Here is a 17242-nt window from a genome sequence, read left to right on the forward strand (position 1 = left end):
TCCTTCCTTCTTTCCTTCCCTCCTTCCTTGCCTCTTTCCTTCCTTCCTTCCTTCCTTGCTTCCTCCCTCCCTCCCTCCCTCCCTCCCTCCGTCCATTTCATTTCTTTCTTGCCAGAAATTGAACTCTCTTCTGGAAATCTGAGGTGAATAATAAATTTAAAAAGTCATCTGTTTTTGTTTGGGGTCTGACACCAGTCCCAGCAGCACAGTGCAATCTAAGTTTTCTCTGCTATGTTCCACTCAGGAGGCTGATGGCAGGGCCACTGGGAAGACCTGTCTGGGACAAAACAGGGTATTTTGTGTGCTCGGGCACGCTCCTCCCCGTGCACCACTGTACTTCCGGCCCGGAGGTGGACAGGTGGTGGGACAGGAAGGTCAGACAGTAATATCTCCATCTTGCTGCAACGGGAGCTGAGGTGTGAGAAGTTCAGTGACCTGCTCTGGTCACAGCAGATGGCCAGCAGTACCAGGACACGGGGAAAAAAAAGCCCTTTTGATGCCCGCCCGGTTTTTCTCCTGGAAATGTCTGTCTGCCTGCATCGAGGACTGCAGCTTGGATGCTGCAAAAGGGGCTACAACAAAAAAATCACACAACGGAAGTGCACGAAACTCTGGGCGTTTCGTGGGAACTACAAAAACGGACACACATTATCTTCTAGGGTTACCGTCTGCTTCATAATATGTCCTTTCAGGGTTTCATTCATACTTGAATGTTTGCTCAGCTCCTACTATGTGCCCAGACACTATCTTAGCCACTGAGAATTCCACCATCAACAAAACTGAACATCTTATCCTCCTGATGCCTAGAGGCCAATAGAAAAAAGTGAGAGATAAAGCAAGGAATAATTTCCAAAAATCGTTACAGTTGTGAGGAATGATCGTGGGACGAAAGAAAATGGAGACGAGACAGAGAATACCTGACAGAGGCCACTTGCAACTAGATGGTCAACAAACAGTTCCCTGGGGAGGTGACTTTTGAGCCGATGACTGGAGTGAGAACCAACCACCACAGGGCATGACAGATAGAAGGAAGTGGTGAGAGCACAGGACATGCATGGCAAAGAGCTTGTCCCCTAGGAACAGAAAGGAGCTGGTGGCTGGAGCTTAGAGAGAAAAGAAAAGAAGGAAAGAGAGGCTCAAGATACAGCCCGAAACAAGGTCTCCTGGTTCTTAGTATCTAGGAACCACATACATGGAATGTGCAGAAATTGCATCTCATCGATGGCGCCTCCCAGCCAGACCCGTTTGAAGCATGTGACCAGACTGGCCAAGTTAATAAAAATATTGGCTGGGCTGCATTAGTCAATATATATTTATTTGATTCAGTAAATATCTTTTTACCCAATATACGTTGATCCAATTTTCAGTTTTATAATTTTATTTTTGGAATAAACATAAAAAACACAGTCACGGGGGCGCCTGGGTGGCTCAGTCAGTTGAGCATCTGACTCTTGATTTCGGCTCAGGTAATGATCTCAGGGTTCATGGGTTCAAGCCCCGCATCAGGCTTTGCACTGACAGCATGGAGCCTGCTTGAGAGTCTCTCTCTCACCCTCTCTCTCTGCCCCTCCCCCCACATGTCTACATCTCTCTCTCTCTCTCTCTCAAAAGAAATAAGTAAATTAATGAAAGACTTCTTACATAGCATTACCCAGGAAGGTGCTCTTCTAATAAAGTAAATCATCTCTTACGGCTTTCTAAATCCTAGTAGCAACTACGTTTTAAGTAGAACGTCACTCTAAAAAAAAAAACAAAAACAAACTATAAAACTGAAAAGATTCTAATCGTAAAATTGCCAGGAACTCAACCTCAGAGGAGAGAAAATCTATATACAAATGGGTCCATCTTTCATTTGTTCGATTAGCACAACTCTGAAAAAGCTCTCAAGAGAGCATACTTTTGCAAGATGAGAGGACACAGGCATATTCTCATAGATGGCAGGGCAACTTTGATACAACTGTACATGGAAATACACTTCGGACAGTAGGTCCCACTTCTAGGAATTTATTTCCCAGTATGGTCACCACTGGGTGAGAGGAGGGGTAATCTGTGGCACCTCTTGTACCAGAGAAGGAGAAGAATTACTTGAATGTTCTACAACCGACAGGCAGCTTCGATTCAAACTCACGTTCTGTCACATAGCTGCTGGGTGACTTAAACAAAAACTGAACCTCTCAGGCACTCAGCCTTGTGATCTGTAAAGTGGGCATAAAAACACCTACTTCATGCACATATTTGAAAATAAATTACAGGAAGGAAGGAAAGAAGAATGAATAAATAATCAAATATACAAAATATATTTATACACTGGAATCTTTCTAAATTATTGAAAAGCAGGATATATTACTGAATAATAAAACTATGTCACAGAAGAGTGTGCAATTATATATTGCACACATGTGCACACACACACGCACGCATGCACACACAAAACTATTCAGACACATACTATTCTGGAATAAACTATTCCCAGTAGTTGCTTCTGGGAACTAGATTCCTGGGGACAAGGATAAAAAGAAAACTTACTATTCAATGTATAAACTTTGCACCTTCAAATCTGTACCAAGTATACATATTACCTATTACAAGAAAAAAAAATCAAATAAAATTTAATTTTAAGGGGGTCAATCTACATTAACTGCTGTATTCCCTGATACTGAAGGTGCAGACTTCATACCAACAACAATTACGAGAAATTCTAGAACATTCTACCATTGAGGCATAAAATCTGCAACAAAATTAGGTGGGATATAAATTGAATATCCATTCTATTATTCTGATCTGCAGCAAAATCAGGGACTCTTTCGGTCAGCAAATATTTAAATTTTTTTCATGTGTATTTATTTATTTTGAGAGAGTGAGAGAGCGAGAGAGAGACAGACAACACAAGCAGGGGAGGGGCAAGAGAGAGTGAGACTCCCGAGCAGGTTCTGCAGTGTCAGCACAGAGCCCGACATGGGGCTCGATCCCACAGACTGTGAAATCATGACCTGAGCTGAAATCAAGCGCTGGGCGCTTAACTGACTGAGCCACCCAGGTGCCCCCGGGTGGGCAAAACACTGAACTCTCACTATGGGCTGGGGATACACAGTGAACAAGAAGGCTAAGGCCTTTGGCCTCATAAAACTTACACTGTAGTGGGAGAAGAAATAATCTACCAAAAAATTATGAAGAAAAATATCTGGCACAAAAGTTAAGAAAATGTAAACATCCTGTGCATACTCTCAAATTAGAACAATGTTCTAGAGGGATGTGAGGAAAAGACTTTTTAGCTGTAGCGGTCACGGCAGGTCGTTCTGAGGCAGGAATTCTAAAGTTAAGATCTGGAGACCAAGAGAGAGCCAGGCAGGAGAAAATCAGAGAGGAGAGCCATTAATGGAGATCTATTCAAACCGATGAAGACCTCTCAGGGCAAAGTCCCCAGAACACGTTCCTTTCAAGCCTCACCTCCCACCACATTTTACATCTGAATTCGCGGACTCTGAGACCTAGACTAGTTTCCTAACATCTCAGTTTGGAGCCAGTGATGGTAGAATACAACCCAGGCTCAAAAGGTGGTTCTTGGGCAAATCAGCTAAAATATCTGCATATATGGGGGCGCCTGGGTGGCTCAGCCAGTTAGGCGGTCAGACTTCGGCTCATGATCTCACGGTTCGTGAGTTCGAGCCCCGAGTCAGGCGCTGTGCTGACAGCTGGGAGGCTGGAGCCGGCTTCGGATTCTGTGTCTCCCTCTCTCTCTGCCCCTCTCCGTCTCCCGCTCACACTCTGTCGCTCTCTCCTTCAAAAATAAATAAACTTGAAAAAATTTAAAATAAAATATCTGCAGATTTACAGACAGACACCTTGAACCCTGAAGAGACTGTTCATAGGAAGCCTCAGTTTTGCTAGGGGATTCAAAGAGGTGTGATTTCTTCAAGGTTTTAAAATAAATTTCTTTTATTGAATTAATATGTGGCTTTAAGATAATAAACTGCAGTTTTAGACTTTAATTGCTTACCTAAACGGTGAAAGTTGTATGAAGGGAAAGCTCAGAATTCCTCCTAGTGTTTCAATTTAATTTGAGTCAGTCTACCCATAGGACAGACTTACTTCTCTTTCTATTAACCTCTAAAGTATTCGTTGTGACACATAAATGAAGAGAAGACAAAATAAAGGCTTGGGCAAATGTGAGATATATTTGGGGAGGGGAGATTTAGGGTGAGAAGTGACGTATATACTATGCTACATTATGGTGATATCCGATAGAAGTTTTGTGTTTTGAAAAATTTTTTAACATTTATTTATCATTGAGAGATAGAGACAGAGTGTGAGCAGGGGAGGGGCAGAGAGAGAGAGGGAGACACAGAATCCGAAGCAGGCTCCAGGCTCGGGGCTGTCAGCACAGAGCCCGATGTGGGGCTTGAACCTGTGAACCGCGAGATTGTGACCTGAGCCGAAGTCAGATGCTTGACTGACTGAGCACCCAGGTGCCCCTCAGGTATAAGTTTCTTAAGAGAATGGTATTGAGTACATGGGGTATTTGTTCTTAGGACCCGATTTTTAAGATATTTGTACAAAATCAAGCTATATGACAACTGCACGTTTTACAAAGAAGGGTTACAAAACCTACTTCAGAAGAGAAGGACAACTATCCTGAGTCACGCACAGGCCGCCATTTGGATTCATGCGGTCCCTAAGAGCTCACCACCTACCTTCACTGTTTTTGCCATTTCATGGATATGAGTTCATTATCCATTAAATAACTTCACTTTGTAGATTAAATAAGCTTATTTAAAGAGGAAGCCACACACTTTTATCTCAAATGGAAAACCAATTATCACCAGAAGTTAAATGTAAAATTTCATGCAATATAAAGTTAATGAATACAATAAAACAGAAGATTGCCACTCGAAGCCTCTGCACCCAACGGTGGCTCCTTCTCTATTAAAAGGCCTTCAGGTTATCAGCTCTTTGAGAGGAGTTGAATACGAAGTAGTGCTTTTATTCTCATTTTATGAGTCAATGTTGTTTAGTGCCCTAATAATTTCTTTCTCTCAAGATATACAATTCCCACATTCGGAGACCACGGTGAGAGTTAATAGGCAAGAATACTGTGGTCAGGCTTTCACTCAAAGGTCTGCCATTTTGTCAATATATTCAACTCTGTCTTTTCTAAGATGGCGTTTTAGAAACGCCAAGTGGCTCAGTCAGTTAAGTGTCCCAACTCTCGATTTCAGCTCAGGTCGTGATCTCGTGGTTGGTGAGTTCGAGCCCCAGGTCAGGCTCTGCACAGACCATGCAGAACCTGCCGGGGATTCTCTCTCTGCCCCTCCCCAGCTCGTGCTCTCTGTCTCTCTCTGTCTCTTTCAGAATACATAAACTTCTAAAAATTAAAAATCAAAAAATAATAAAATTAGCAGCAAGAGGAAAGTAAAATGCCTTCTGTTTTTCATTACAAAAGCCATGATTCTTCTGCTGAGGTATGAGTGAATTAATTTTTACCAGCTTATTTTTCTGAAAGACAATGAACAAGAAATATCACCTCAATCTTTCGACAATAAAAAAATAAAACTCAACATTATCGCCAGTCATTAAGTTCCCACTACTGAGTCAGGAATAGGGTTAAGAGTTTGACACACTTACCTTTTATGAGAAGTGTATTATTAACCTTATTTATGTACCTGATGAAGCAAAATTTCAGAAAGAGTATGCAATTTCCTCAAGGCCACAGACTCAGTAAGTGGCCAAGTTGAGATCCAAACATAAGTGTCAGTCCCAAATGTATGCTATTTCCACCATGGAAAAAACAATGCATCAATTCAATTATGAAAGAGAGACAGAGAGGGAGGGAGGGGAAGAAGCAGAAGAAAGAAAGAGAGAGAGAGAGAGAGACAGAGAAGGAAAGAAAGAGAAAGAAAGAAAGAAAGAAAGAAAGAAAGAAAGAAAGAAAGAAAAGGAGAAGAGGGGAGGAGGGGAGGGGAAGGGAGGAAAGGAGAGAAGGGGAGGGGAGGGGAGAGGAAGGGAAGAGAAGAGAGAAGAGGAGGGGAGGGGAGGGGAGGGGAGGGGAGGGGAGGGGAGGAGAGGAGAGGGGAGGAGAGGAGAGGAGAGGAGAGGAGAGGAAAGAGGTGTTCCAGCACGATGTGTGGAAACTATAGTCAAGAGTATCTTAAAATTCATATCAAAATGCAATGGAACTAGAATACGTAAAACAATTTTGAGAAAGAAAAATAAAGTGGGAGGAATCCGTCTTCTCTGTTTCCAGACTTATTGTATAGCTACACATATAGACACATAGAGTCATGGAGCGGTGGAACAGAATACAGGACTTAAGAACAGAAACACCTAAATATGCTCAGTGGAGAAAAGACAGCTTGTTCAACAAATGGTGCTGCAGCAATTGGCCACATGTAGGCAAAAAATGAACCCAGACCTAGAAGCACACCTTCTACAAAAATGAACTCAAATTGGATCGTGGGCCGAAACGTAAAAGGTAATACTATAAAGCATCTACAAAAATATATGTGGAATCTTGGTCTGGACTAAGTGTTACTACCGAAAGCATGACCCACAAAAGCAAAAAAGGAATAAACTGGACATCATCACAATGAAAAACTTTTGTTCTGGGGCGCCTGGGCGGCTCAGTCGGTTGAGCGTCAGACTTCAGCTCAGGTCATGATCTCAAGGCTCGTGGGTTCAAGCTATTTGATTGGGCTTTGTGCTGGTAGTGCAGAACACACTTGGGATTCTCTGTCTCCCTCTCTCTCTGCCCCTCCCCCGCACGTGCACACGTTCTCGCTCTCTCTCTCAAAAAATAAATACACATTAAAAAAAAAAACTCTTTGCTCTATGAAAGACCTTGTTTAGAAGGTGGGAAAGACAAACTACCTAAGCTACCTACTGAGAGGAAACATTTGAGAACCACAGGTCTGAAAGGACTGATATCTCAAATATATAAAGAACCCTCAAAACCCAACAGTTACAAAATAAGCAACCCAATTAGAAAATGGGCAAGAGACATACACAGGCATTTTACCAAAATGTAGGTCCACATGGCAAATAAGACATGAAAAGATGCTCAACATTGCTACCCCTTAGGGAAATGGAAATCAAACCCACAAGGAGATATCACCACACACACATCAGAATGTCTAAAATAAAAAACAGCGAGGACACCAAAAACTGGTGCCATCAAATGCTGGTATGGATGCAGAGAAACTAGATCATGCGTTGCTGGTGTGAACACAGAATGGTGCAAACACTGGGAAGAATAGAAATACTAGACATGCAAATACCTATAATACCACCCAACAGTAGCACTCCCTAGAGTGCCATTTACCTAGAGGTATGAAAACCTATATTCCCGCAAAAATCTGCACACAATCTTTTATATCTGCTTTATTCATAACAGCCCCAACCTGGAAACCACATTAAATGTCCTTCAGCAGATGAATGGCTAAGCAAACTATGGTCGACCCATCCATCCCATGGGATACTATTTAGCAATAAAAGGAGGAATGGGCGGGGCACATGGATGGCTCAGTCAGTTAAGCATCCTACTCTTGGTTTCAGTCAGGTCATGATCTCTTGATTCGTGGGTTCAAGTCCCACGTCGGGCTCTGCACTGAGCATGCAGCCCGCTTGGGATTCTCTGTCGCCCTCTCTCTCTGCCCCTCCCCTGCTCACTCTCGCTCTCAAAATAAATAAACATTAAAAAATAAAAAACAGGAATGAACCATGATAGCCACAATAATTATGGCAATTCCAGAGAAGTATGCGGAGTAAAAAATAAATAAATAAAAGGAACCCCCCCCCCGCAAATCCCAAAAGCTTACATACCTACGGTTCTACTTATAGAATATTCTCAAAATGTTAACATTATAAAAACGGAAAACAGATTCGTGGTCATCAAGGTTTTAGGGCTGTGGGAAGGGAAACGGGAGGAGAAGCTATAAAAGAGCAACATAAAGGACCCTGTGGTGAAGGAATGTTCTATCTCTTGGCTGTATCCTGGTTGTGATACTATACTATACATATCAAGGATGTTGCCACTGGGAGAAACTGGGTAGGAGAGATTTCAGTGCATTGTTTCTTACAACTGCATGTGAACCCTATTATCTAAAGTTTGGGGCACCTGGGTGGCTCAGTTCATCAAGTGTCCGACTTCAACTCAGGTCACGATCTTGTGGGTCATGAGCTCAAGCCCCATATGGGACTTTGTGCTGACAGCTCAGAGCCTGGAACCTGCTTCGGATTCTGTGTCTCCCTCTCTCTGCCCCTTCCCTGCTTGTACTCTGTCTCCCTCTCTCTCTTTCAAAGATAAATAAATATAAAAGAAAATAAAACAAAATAAAATAAAATAAAATAAAATAAAATAAAAAGATCAACAGCCTGGGTGGTTCAGCTGGTTGAGCATCCAACTCTTGATTTCATCTCAGATCATGATTCTAGGGTCGTGGGCTCAAGCCTCAAGTCTGGCTTTACATTGAGCATGGAGCCTGCTTAAGATTCTCTCTTTCTCCTTCCCTCTGCCCCTCTCCCATACGCACGCATTCTATCTAAAATAAAAATAGAAATAAAAATAAAAGTAAAAGTAAATAAATAATAAAATTTAAAAAACGTTCCTTTAAAAAATGAGACAGTTGGGGCGCCTGGGGGGCTCAGTCGGTTGACCGTCCGACTTCGGCTCAGGTCATGGTTTTGCGGTTCGTGGGTTCGAGCCCCGCGTCAGGCTCTGTGCCAACAGCTCGGAGACTGGCGCCTGCTTCGGATTCTGTGTCTCCCTCTCTCTCTGCCCCTCCCCTGCTCATGCTCTGTCTCTCTCTGTCTCAAAAATAAATAAAAACATTAAAAAAAAATTAAAAAATGAGACAGTGGTTCTTAATCTTGTGGAAATTGTGGGCAGGGTCTTAATCTTGTGGAAATGGTGGGCAGGGTGGTCCAGACCTCCAAAGAATCTGATCAAAGTTATGAAGCACCACCCCAGGAAGGTCACCTGCACTCTATCCCAGAGCTTACTTAAAGGACTCCACTCATGAACACAGTACACACAAGCTAACATTTATGTTCTCTGGCAACCAGGGCATGAAGAGAGGCTTAGAACACTAGTAAAATAAAGACAGTCCCCCAACTACTCAGCAAAGATCAGCTTCCCGATACTTACTCAAAATTTAGCCATCTACATTCTAGAAAGAAGCTATTTTAACTTCAACATTCACACATATCCGTGGCATTTCTAAACTCACAATTTCATTTTGAATTTCAGAGGAACACGGGTTGCAGGAGGGAAGCATAATCTCTTCCTGGCTTAGAATATCCAAAGGCTTTATTTCCACCCAACTCGAATCAAATTCCTTGAAGTAAGAGGAAAATCAAATTTGACCTCCCTCGTTTCACAAAAACAGAACGGGGAGATTTCTGCACAGATCGCTGCACTTCAATATTTGACCTGTTGCTCAGACTAATTCACCCTCAAGTACAGTGAATATATTAACCTCGTGTTAACAATACAAGTCCAGGGGCGCCTGGGTGGCTCAGTCGGTTAAGCGTCCAACTTTAGCTCAGGTCATGATCTCATGGTGTGGGTTCGAGCCCCGCCTCAGGCTCTGTGCTGACAGCTCCAGCCTGCTTCGGATTCTGTGTCTCCCTCTCACTCTCTGCCCCTCCCCCGCTTGTGCTCTGTCTCTCTCTCTCTCTCTCAAAAACAAATTAAAATGTTAAAAAAAAATTGAAAAAAAAACCCAATACAAGTCCAAAAATAGACTGTCAGGCCTTCAGGATGGAGACTGGACCTCTTGATGGTTTACCCTGATCTTAACACTAGCATGCACTCAATAAATATGTGACGAATGATTAAAAAAAAAAAAATGAAATCAAATACAGCCCCAAATGAAAACTAAATTCTTAAGGATTTTCCATAAAAATTACAAAGCTACTTGAAAAATAAATATTTCTAGTCAATGAATGTATATGATAAAAAAAATACATTGGCAGATGTAGGGGGGGAATCATCACATCAGGAATCCGGTTTATGCCTACATACCAAGTCACTAAATTGGCCGTTCTTTGCTTAATTCAGTTTTAAGGAGGAGGATGAAAGGTTGGTTTATGCATAATTAATCATAACATCCACCCGGCCCATCAAATAAAGATGACTAAAATACCAGCTGAAAAGCACTTCTGACACAGAAGCCGTAGAAATGGATTCACATGGGGACACTGAGTGGTCCTGACTTAGGCGTGTGTGTCCAGTGTATAGGACCGCGAATTGCACTACTGCAGAGTTGAACCTCTTTCTCCTGAGGAAGAAAAACAGTGCTCCGTGTATCTCACTGAATGGCTGAATGTTGATATTATGACCATAACTCTGTCCAGGTACCATAAAAACAGTGGATTCTCTATGAATCACCTAGGGATCCCCAGACCCTAAATATTACAGCTGCTTGGGCATAGTGGATCTGGGCAAATAGGGAAATAAAAGAGTAAGGAAATATTCTGCCTAAAATCTGGCCATTAACTAACCAATTTTTCAAATCCGTTCTCGGCCGTCCAAGAGAAAGATCCCCAAATTCACAGAAACTCCCCCTCGTCTGATGAGCTCATTCAACCTGAAGTTCCATGGAGAGGGGTTTCTCTGTCCCTGGTTACCTCTGTCATTTATCTAAGGCTTGTGAAAAATCTTACAAAGGCAAATATTCTTTCTATACCTAGCCTCACTGCCAACCAATATTTGTGCTTGTACAGTAATTGTTGCACGGGTATTAAGTTTGTTTTCCAAACTAAACAGCAAGTTCTTGGAGAATGAAAGCTTATTGCAGTAGAAACAGAAAACATAATAACCACCTAAGCATCATCGTCCCTAACAGCACTGTTAGTGAGAAAGATGAGGAAGAAACATTAATTAGGGGGTCGCCTAGGTGGCTCAGTCGGTTGAACGTCCGACTTCGGCTCAGGTCATGATCTCACAGCTCGTGAGTTCGAGCCCCGCGTCGGGCTCTGTGCTGACAGCTTGGAGCCTGGAGCCCGCTTCAGATTCTGTGTCTCCCTCTCTCTCTGCCCCTCCCCAGCTCATGCTCGCACTCTTGTCTCTGTCCAAAGTAAAAAAAAAAAAATATATATATATATATATAAATAAATAAATAAATAAATAAAAAGAAAGAAACGTTAATTAGGTTTCCGCTGTGTCAAACCATTGTGTTAAGACCTCTGTAAGGATCATCTTTCAGGTGGCTATTATGAGTATCCTTATTTTTGCAGAAGACTGAGGCTCGCACATGTTAAGAAATTCACCAAAAAGTCACATAATCAGTCGCTGAATAGGATTTTAACAGTCTCATGTCAGAGTGTATGCTCTTAAGCCAGTTTGCACTAATGGATTCATTCATTCATTTGCTTAATAAATCTTCATCAAGAAGACTGCTGATAAAGTGCTACACACCATTCCAGCACTGGGATTCAGCTCTAATTAAAAGATAGAGAAGTCACAGCCCTCATGGAGCCTCCTGTGCTATTTGGGGGATACAGGCAATCAACACATAAAATCAACACACCAGTACGTGAGGGGATGATAAGTCTAGAGAGAAGCAATGGAAGGATTTGGGTGGGAAGGAGGAGGCAACAAATAAAATTAAGGATCTGGAAGGCCTCAGTGAGCTAGTGGCATTTGAAGAAAGACTGAAGGAGATAATGAAGCCATCCAGGAAGGGGGAAGCCATACTTGGGGGAACAGCATTCCAAGCAGAGGGAACAGCAGGAGAAAGGGTTCTCAGTCAGCACAGGAACTTCAAGCCCAAGGTAAGTCTCTTCCCATGAATTGCATGGAAAGGGACTGGTGGTCTGAGCAGGCAGGGAGACAAATTAGGAGATTATTATAACATTACAGGGAGGCGATGCTGGGGACTTGGACCAGGGTGGAAGGGGTGGATAATATGTGACACAGAATGTAGATATATTTCAAAGACAGAGCCCACAGGATCTCCTGATGGACTGGTTGTCAGAAGGAGATAAAAGGAGACAGAAATGTACCCGAAGTTTGCTTGTTTGCCATTTGCTTGCCTACTGGATTCATTTTTACCAGGGCAACTAAAATTTTGGGACCTCTAGTGGCTGAGTTGCAGACTCCGGGAGAAGCCAGTCTGGATGAAACAATCAAGGGTTTGGATGTATTAAGTTTGAAGACTCTTAGACGTCTAGGTAGGGATGCAGGCTAGACAGAAGAAGCTCCTGGTGTTACAAGAACATCCAGAATGTATTTAAAGGCGAGTGATCGAGAGACTGCATGTAGATGAGTGAACAGGTCTGAATTTAAACTCTGAGGCTTACATGGCAATTACTGATTAGAAATTCTCTCGGTTGCAAAAGAAGAAACCAAGTGAAGAGAGTCATAGGATACCGTCTAAGCCACACACTTAGTCAGGTTAATGATGTGCAAATCGCCTGATTCGCCACCCTGCTAAGAATAAAATTTTTAGTGCCTTTTGTGGATTAGCCAGATAAGTGTAGACAACTGTTTCCTCCCCCCCCCCGCACCACCAAAGCCCCCCAAATTGTGGCACAGACATTCCTCAACACGGTATCCCGAGCACAGCTTGAGATCTCCATGAACAACGTAGATGAAGGTATGAGATACGAAGATACTGAGACTTTCTAGTTAAATGAGTTGAATTTCATTAACCTTTTTGATGTTTACAGAAAAAAGTAAGTCTATACATACAATGATTGCTTAATCACTTCAACTACAGAAGATCTCAACTAAAAGTGAGCGCTTATCTTTGGTCCATTTGAATGGAGACGGTCTTAAAATGTCTCCTGTCCCATTGTAAAATCACTTAAATCTATGGAATTTGTAAAAACTTCACCCAATGAAACCATCTAGAACTGAAAAACCATTTATGCGACACTTTTAGACAGAAAGAGATCTACAATCCCCCATCCTTCCACCAACCCTAACTCACCTTTGCTTGTACCAAACAGATATTTTAATCAGAATCAATGCTATACTCTCATTAGATTTTCATAGATATCATCTTAGTCGATGTTCCCAACATTACGAAACCGTGTTCATTGCATAGATTAGAAAACTGAGGATAAAAGAGGTCAAGGCCATGGAGCTAACGAGTAATAGAAGCAAAACTGGCTCTCTTTCCTCCTTTTCCCAATCTGAGGGAGCATTCCTTAGCAGAACAGCTGCTCACCATGAAATGGTGTTTTCTTGTTTAATTATAAACCCTCCCAAACATGGTTCTAATCCACACACACTTGGCTGGATTCCATTAATGAAACTACTATGTCATATTAGTTCGTCAAGAAGCTTTTGAATTGCAAAGTCACGCATCACCCTTTAGTCCAACATGCACGTAGAAGTGCCTACTCTGTACCAGACCTAATGCCCAAGTGCCGGCTGAGACTTACACATGCTACGTGCCATTCTAGGCTATGTGCAGCCTGGACTAATACCGCGAACACTTCTCACTCTAGACAGAGGGTCTCTATGCATTTCCCGGAAGCGCTCTCCCCCATTGCTTGCAGGCTCCATGAAAACTTGAGTTCGCGGTGTTTTCTGGCAACTGTGGAATCAGCCTCTTTAGTTCATACGAATAAATTACATCATCAAATCACTTAAAAAAATTAACTGGTGATAAAACCGGTGTTAATAAAGAAGACCGGGTTTTGTTGATGGTATCTTTGAGCTTTGCATGAGCAATAACCATCATTGCATCGATATTCTAAACTCTACTCGAGTATTAACACAGACAGAATGAATAAATCCTAGAAAAGTAGACTTCTCACTGGCACCCAATGTACTGTAAAATATAAAATGAATACAAACTCAACTTTATTTCCTTTCCTTCTGCTTCGAATATCTGTCTGTAAACATTGGCACACATATAGGACCATATTATGTCAGCTGTAATAATATAGAAAATAATCTCAATTACCATAAACTAGAAAGTTATGGTAACTAGTCTTTCAAATAAATCACCACGTGTCACAATTTGGCATAAACTCCGATCCTTATGAATAATTCACATTTTGCGCATTAATAATGCATGTCTTCTACCATTTGGAATGCTCCCCAACACAGAATGGATGTCTCTTATCAATTTCCTCAACTGACATGAGGGAGTAAATCTAAAATTAGAACTGCATGTCTTAATGCTCCCTTAAAAATGGCAACAACTCAGCTGGCCCATAAGGTCATCAAAAATATAAAGCTCCTACTATTTCTTGCCTTTTGCCGGGGAGTCACTAGGTTAAGCACCCTAACAATCGTTGCCCCTGCTGATGATGATATTTGCATAGCAGAAAAGATCAAGGAAACTTGCATAGGGCTGACAGAGACCGGTTAGCTCGGTTACATTTCTTCGTAATTATAGATGTATATACTCACAATAACACGGGACATAATTGCTAAAACATGGTAACCGGCAGGGGGGAAAAAAAAGAAAGCAAGCAAGAAAGCAAAGGGTCAAACCAAGCAGGGAAGAGTTTTTAATAATTACAGATGTTTCCTACCATCCTCCCTAGCTGATTACCACTGCGAAATTCCTTTTCAATTTTCAGTAAAATTATCTGGCACATAAAAAACTTGAAGACCAAGTAAGAGAAAGGTGCCAATGGCACAGATTTGTAGAGAAAGACATTGTTTCTCACTGTAACTCCCAGTGTGGTCACTGCACATCATTGCTGATATTATCATTTCAGACATTACTAAAGTAAACTTTCTGCCCCTCCCCCACCCGAACCCGGCCACCCAAACACACACAACAAACAAACACAGCGACGGTACTGGACACAAGGCAAAGAGAAAGGAGGCAGCCTGAAATCAGGGGGTAAAAAAATCATTCCAGTGTGTGCTCCCCCGTCTCTGGAGAATTTCCTTCATCAACACTCAGTCTCAAAGAGAAGCAGAAGGAGTTCTCTCTGAAGCCCTAGCCACGGCGAGCAAGGGAAAGGGGGCAAAAGAGAGAGAGTTTTTTTTTGGGGGGGGGGGAAGCCATCCCTATGCCAGCATCTGTCCCCTACAGGTGCCCTCGGGTTCATTCATTCCCGTGCTACGCGTTTAGGGAGCACTTCCTCTGTGGCAGGTATCGGGTTCCACCCTAGAGAACCTTCCCGCTGGGCTCCCGCTGTGTATTCCAGCAACAGAAATCCGCCACCCGGGCTGAGGACCAGAGGAAATCCACCCCGGGCCGGCCAGGCCACGCCGCCTGTGCCAACACCTGGGTCAGAGGCGGGTCGTTGTCCGGGATGCGGGGCCCGAGGAGACCTTCCGTGCGGCAGCAATCTCTGCCGGGTGGGGGTCGGAGGGGCTCTGACCCTGTTGGCACCGAGGGCGCCTGCCCTCTTTTCTGAGCCAGCCGCCCATCCCCCGGAAAAGTTAAGTTGGCGGCGAGTGGCAAGGGGGGGGGGGCACCGGGGGGCCTCGGGCGGGCTCAGCACCCCCGGCCGGCCTCTCCGCTCTAACTCCCTTGGCTACCGAGAAATATTTATTTCCAGGAGACGGGCTCCAGTGGCCACTGAAGCCGCACACGCGGCCACCGTCGGAAAGCCGAGACGCCCGAGAGATAAAGATAGCTCCGTGACACGCCTAGACCCGGCCTCCCAGGGGCAGCCGCCGGCGAGGCGCATCGGGGCTGAGACAGCCACGGGGGCAGTTCGCCGGCGCGGCTGGGGGACCTCCTTCCAGCCTCCAGGGATGCTGGCGACCGAGGGAGACAATTGGACGCGCGAGCAGCGAAAAGGGAAGAAGGGGGGGGGGGGAAAGGGTCGATACTCACCCCCAGGCGTCTGCTCCGGATCCTCACGTACCCTTGCTTCACTATGTCATTAAAATTGGAAGCCATCCCGGGCAGCCGGTGACCCCCTTCACCCAAGCGCACGCACCCGAGGTGGCTCTGGGGCGGGTCAAGGGCCGGGTCAGGAGGCGGCGTGGGGGGGGGGGGGGGAAGTTGACCCGGCGAAGCTGCGGCGGCGGCGGCTCCGCGTGGCCTCAGCAGGCGCGCATCACTCGGTCCCCCAAGCCCCGAAAGTGGGCGGCCGGCTCGCAGCCGCTTCGGGGGAGCGCGGGGAGCGCAGCGCCGCGAGGCGAGGCTGGAGCGCCGGCGTCAGCTGACTCATCCGCCAGCCTGGAGGAGGAGGAGCGGCGGCTGCTCAGGGCTCCAGCCCTGCCTCTTCGCGGGCCCCGGGGGAGGGGGTGGGGGGAGGAGGGGAGAGAGGAGGAGGGGCGGGAGGAGGAGGGGGACGAGGAGGAGGAGGAGGAGGAGGACGGCGGAGGGGTGGGCCCCCCCCCGGGGGAGGAGCGGCGGGAGGAGGAGGGGGACGAGGAGGGGAGGAGCGGCGGGAGGAGGAGGGGGACGAGGAGGGGAGGAGCGGCGGGAGGAGGAGGGGGACGAGGAGGAGGACGGCGGACGGGTGGATCCTCCCCCCTACCCCCAAGAGGCGGAGCCGCGTGGGTCCGGGCGCCGGGCTGCGGCCACCCGCAGGCGGACACACTCGGACGCGCTCGCACCCCCTCCCCTCCTCTCCCGCCCACCTGGCCCGCCCCGTCCCCCTTTCCGATCCCTCCCCTCCTCCGGGACCCGGGGCGCGCCCCAGCCCGCCCCCGCACCTCGCTGACGGCCCGCGGAGATAACGCGCCCCCTCTTCCCGCTCCGGTGGGTGGCCGATTTTCGGAGGAGAGGAAATTTCACTTTTTCACGGCCGCCGCCGACCCCGCCCCTCCCTTCAGCCCCATCCCCTTCCCGAGCAGGGCTGATTTCTACCTCCTGGTGCCGGTGTCTGGGGAGGCGGTGTTGCCATGGTTTGCCTTGACCTTGGCAAAGGAGGGGAGGGATGTTGCCCTGGCTTAAGCTACGTTTGAGCTTCCTCGGGTTTCCTTGGCACCCTGGACCCAGCCCTCGGTGATATCATTTGCCACATTTTCCTTGGGTGAGCCTGGCTTTCCCGCCTGAATGTAAGTTACCCAGGGGCTGACACCTGGCCTCATTCATATGTGTACCCCCAAAGCCTAGCCCAGAGCAGGTGCCTGATAAATTCTTAGTGCCAGGCATGGCTCTAAACCCTAAGCACGGATTGCCTCACTTCAACTCCCCTGTTCCTCATGAGGTAGGTCCCCTCCTTATGTAAATGCCAGGCCCATATTTGTGCCCCAGTAGTCTAGCAATAGAGCTCACCCTCATAACCCTTAAGGGATACTGCCTCTAGAATAAGATTGAAAGGGGAGCAGATTCTACACTCACTGCCCCTGACTGCACCACCCTCCTGA

General features: G+C 45.5%; 1 protein-coding gene across 1 annotated transcript in view; it reads right to left on the reverse strand.

Annotated features, from left to right (window-relative positions):
* Window positions 1–16147, reverse strand: part of DOK5 (docking protein 5) — a 151681-nt gene extending 135534 nt beyond the window's left edge. Inside the window, exon 1 of the mRNA XM_049650603.1 lies at window positions 15756–16147. Coding sequence (XP_049506560.1) covers window positions 15756–15821 — 66 coding nt within the window. The 5' untranslated portion in view covers window positions 15822–16147. The remainder of the gene's footprint in view (window positions 1–15755) is intronic.
* Between the last annotated feature and the right edge of the window lie 1095 nt (window positions 16148–17242).

This window comes from Panthera uncia, assembly GCF_023721935.1.
Source record: "Panthera uncia isolate 11264 chromosome A3 unlocalized genomic scaffold, Puncia_PCG_1.0 HiC_scaffold_11, whole genome shotgun sequence".
Classification (NCBI taxonomy): domain Eukaryota; kingdom Metazoa; phylum Chordata; class Mammalia; order Carnivora; family Felidae; genus Panthera; species Panthera uncia.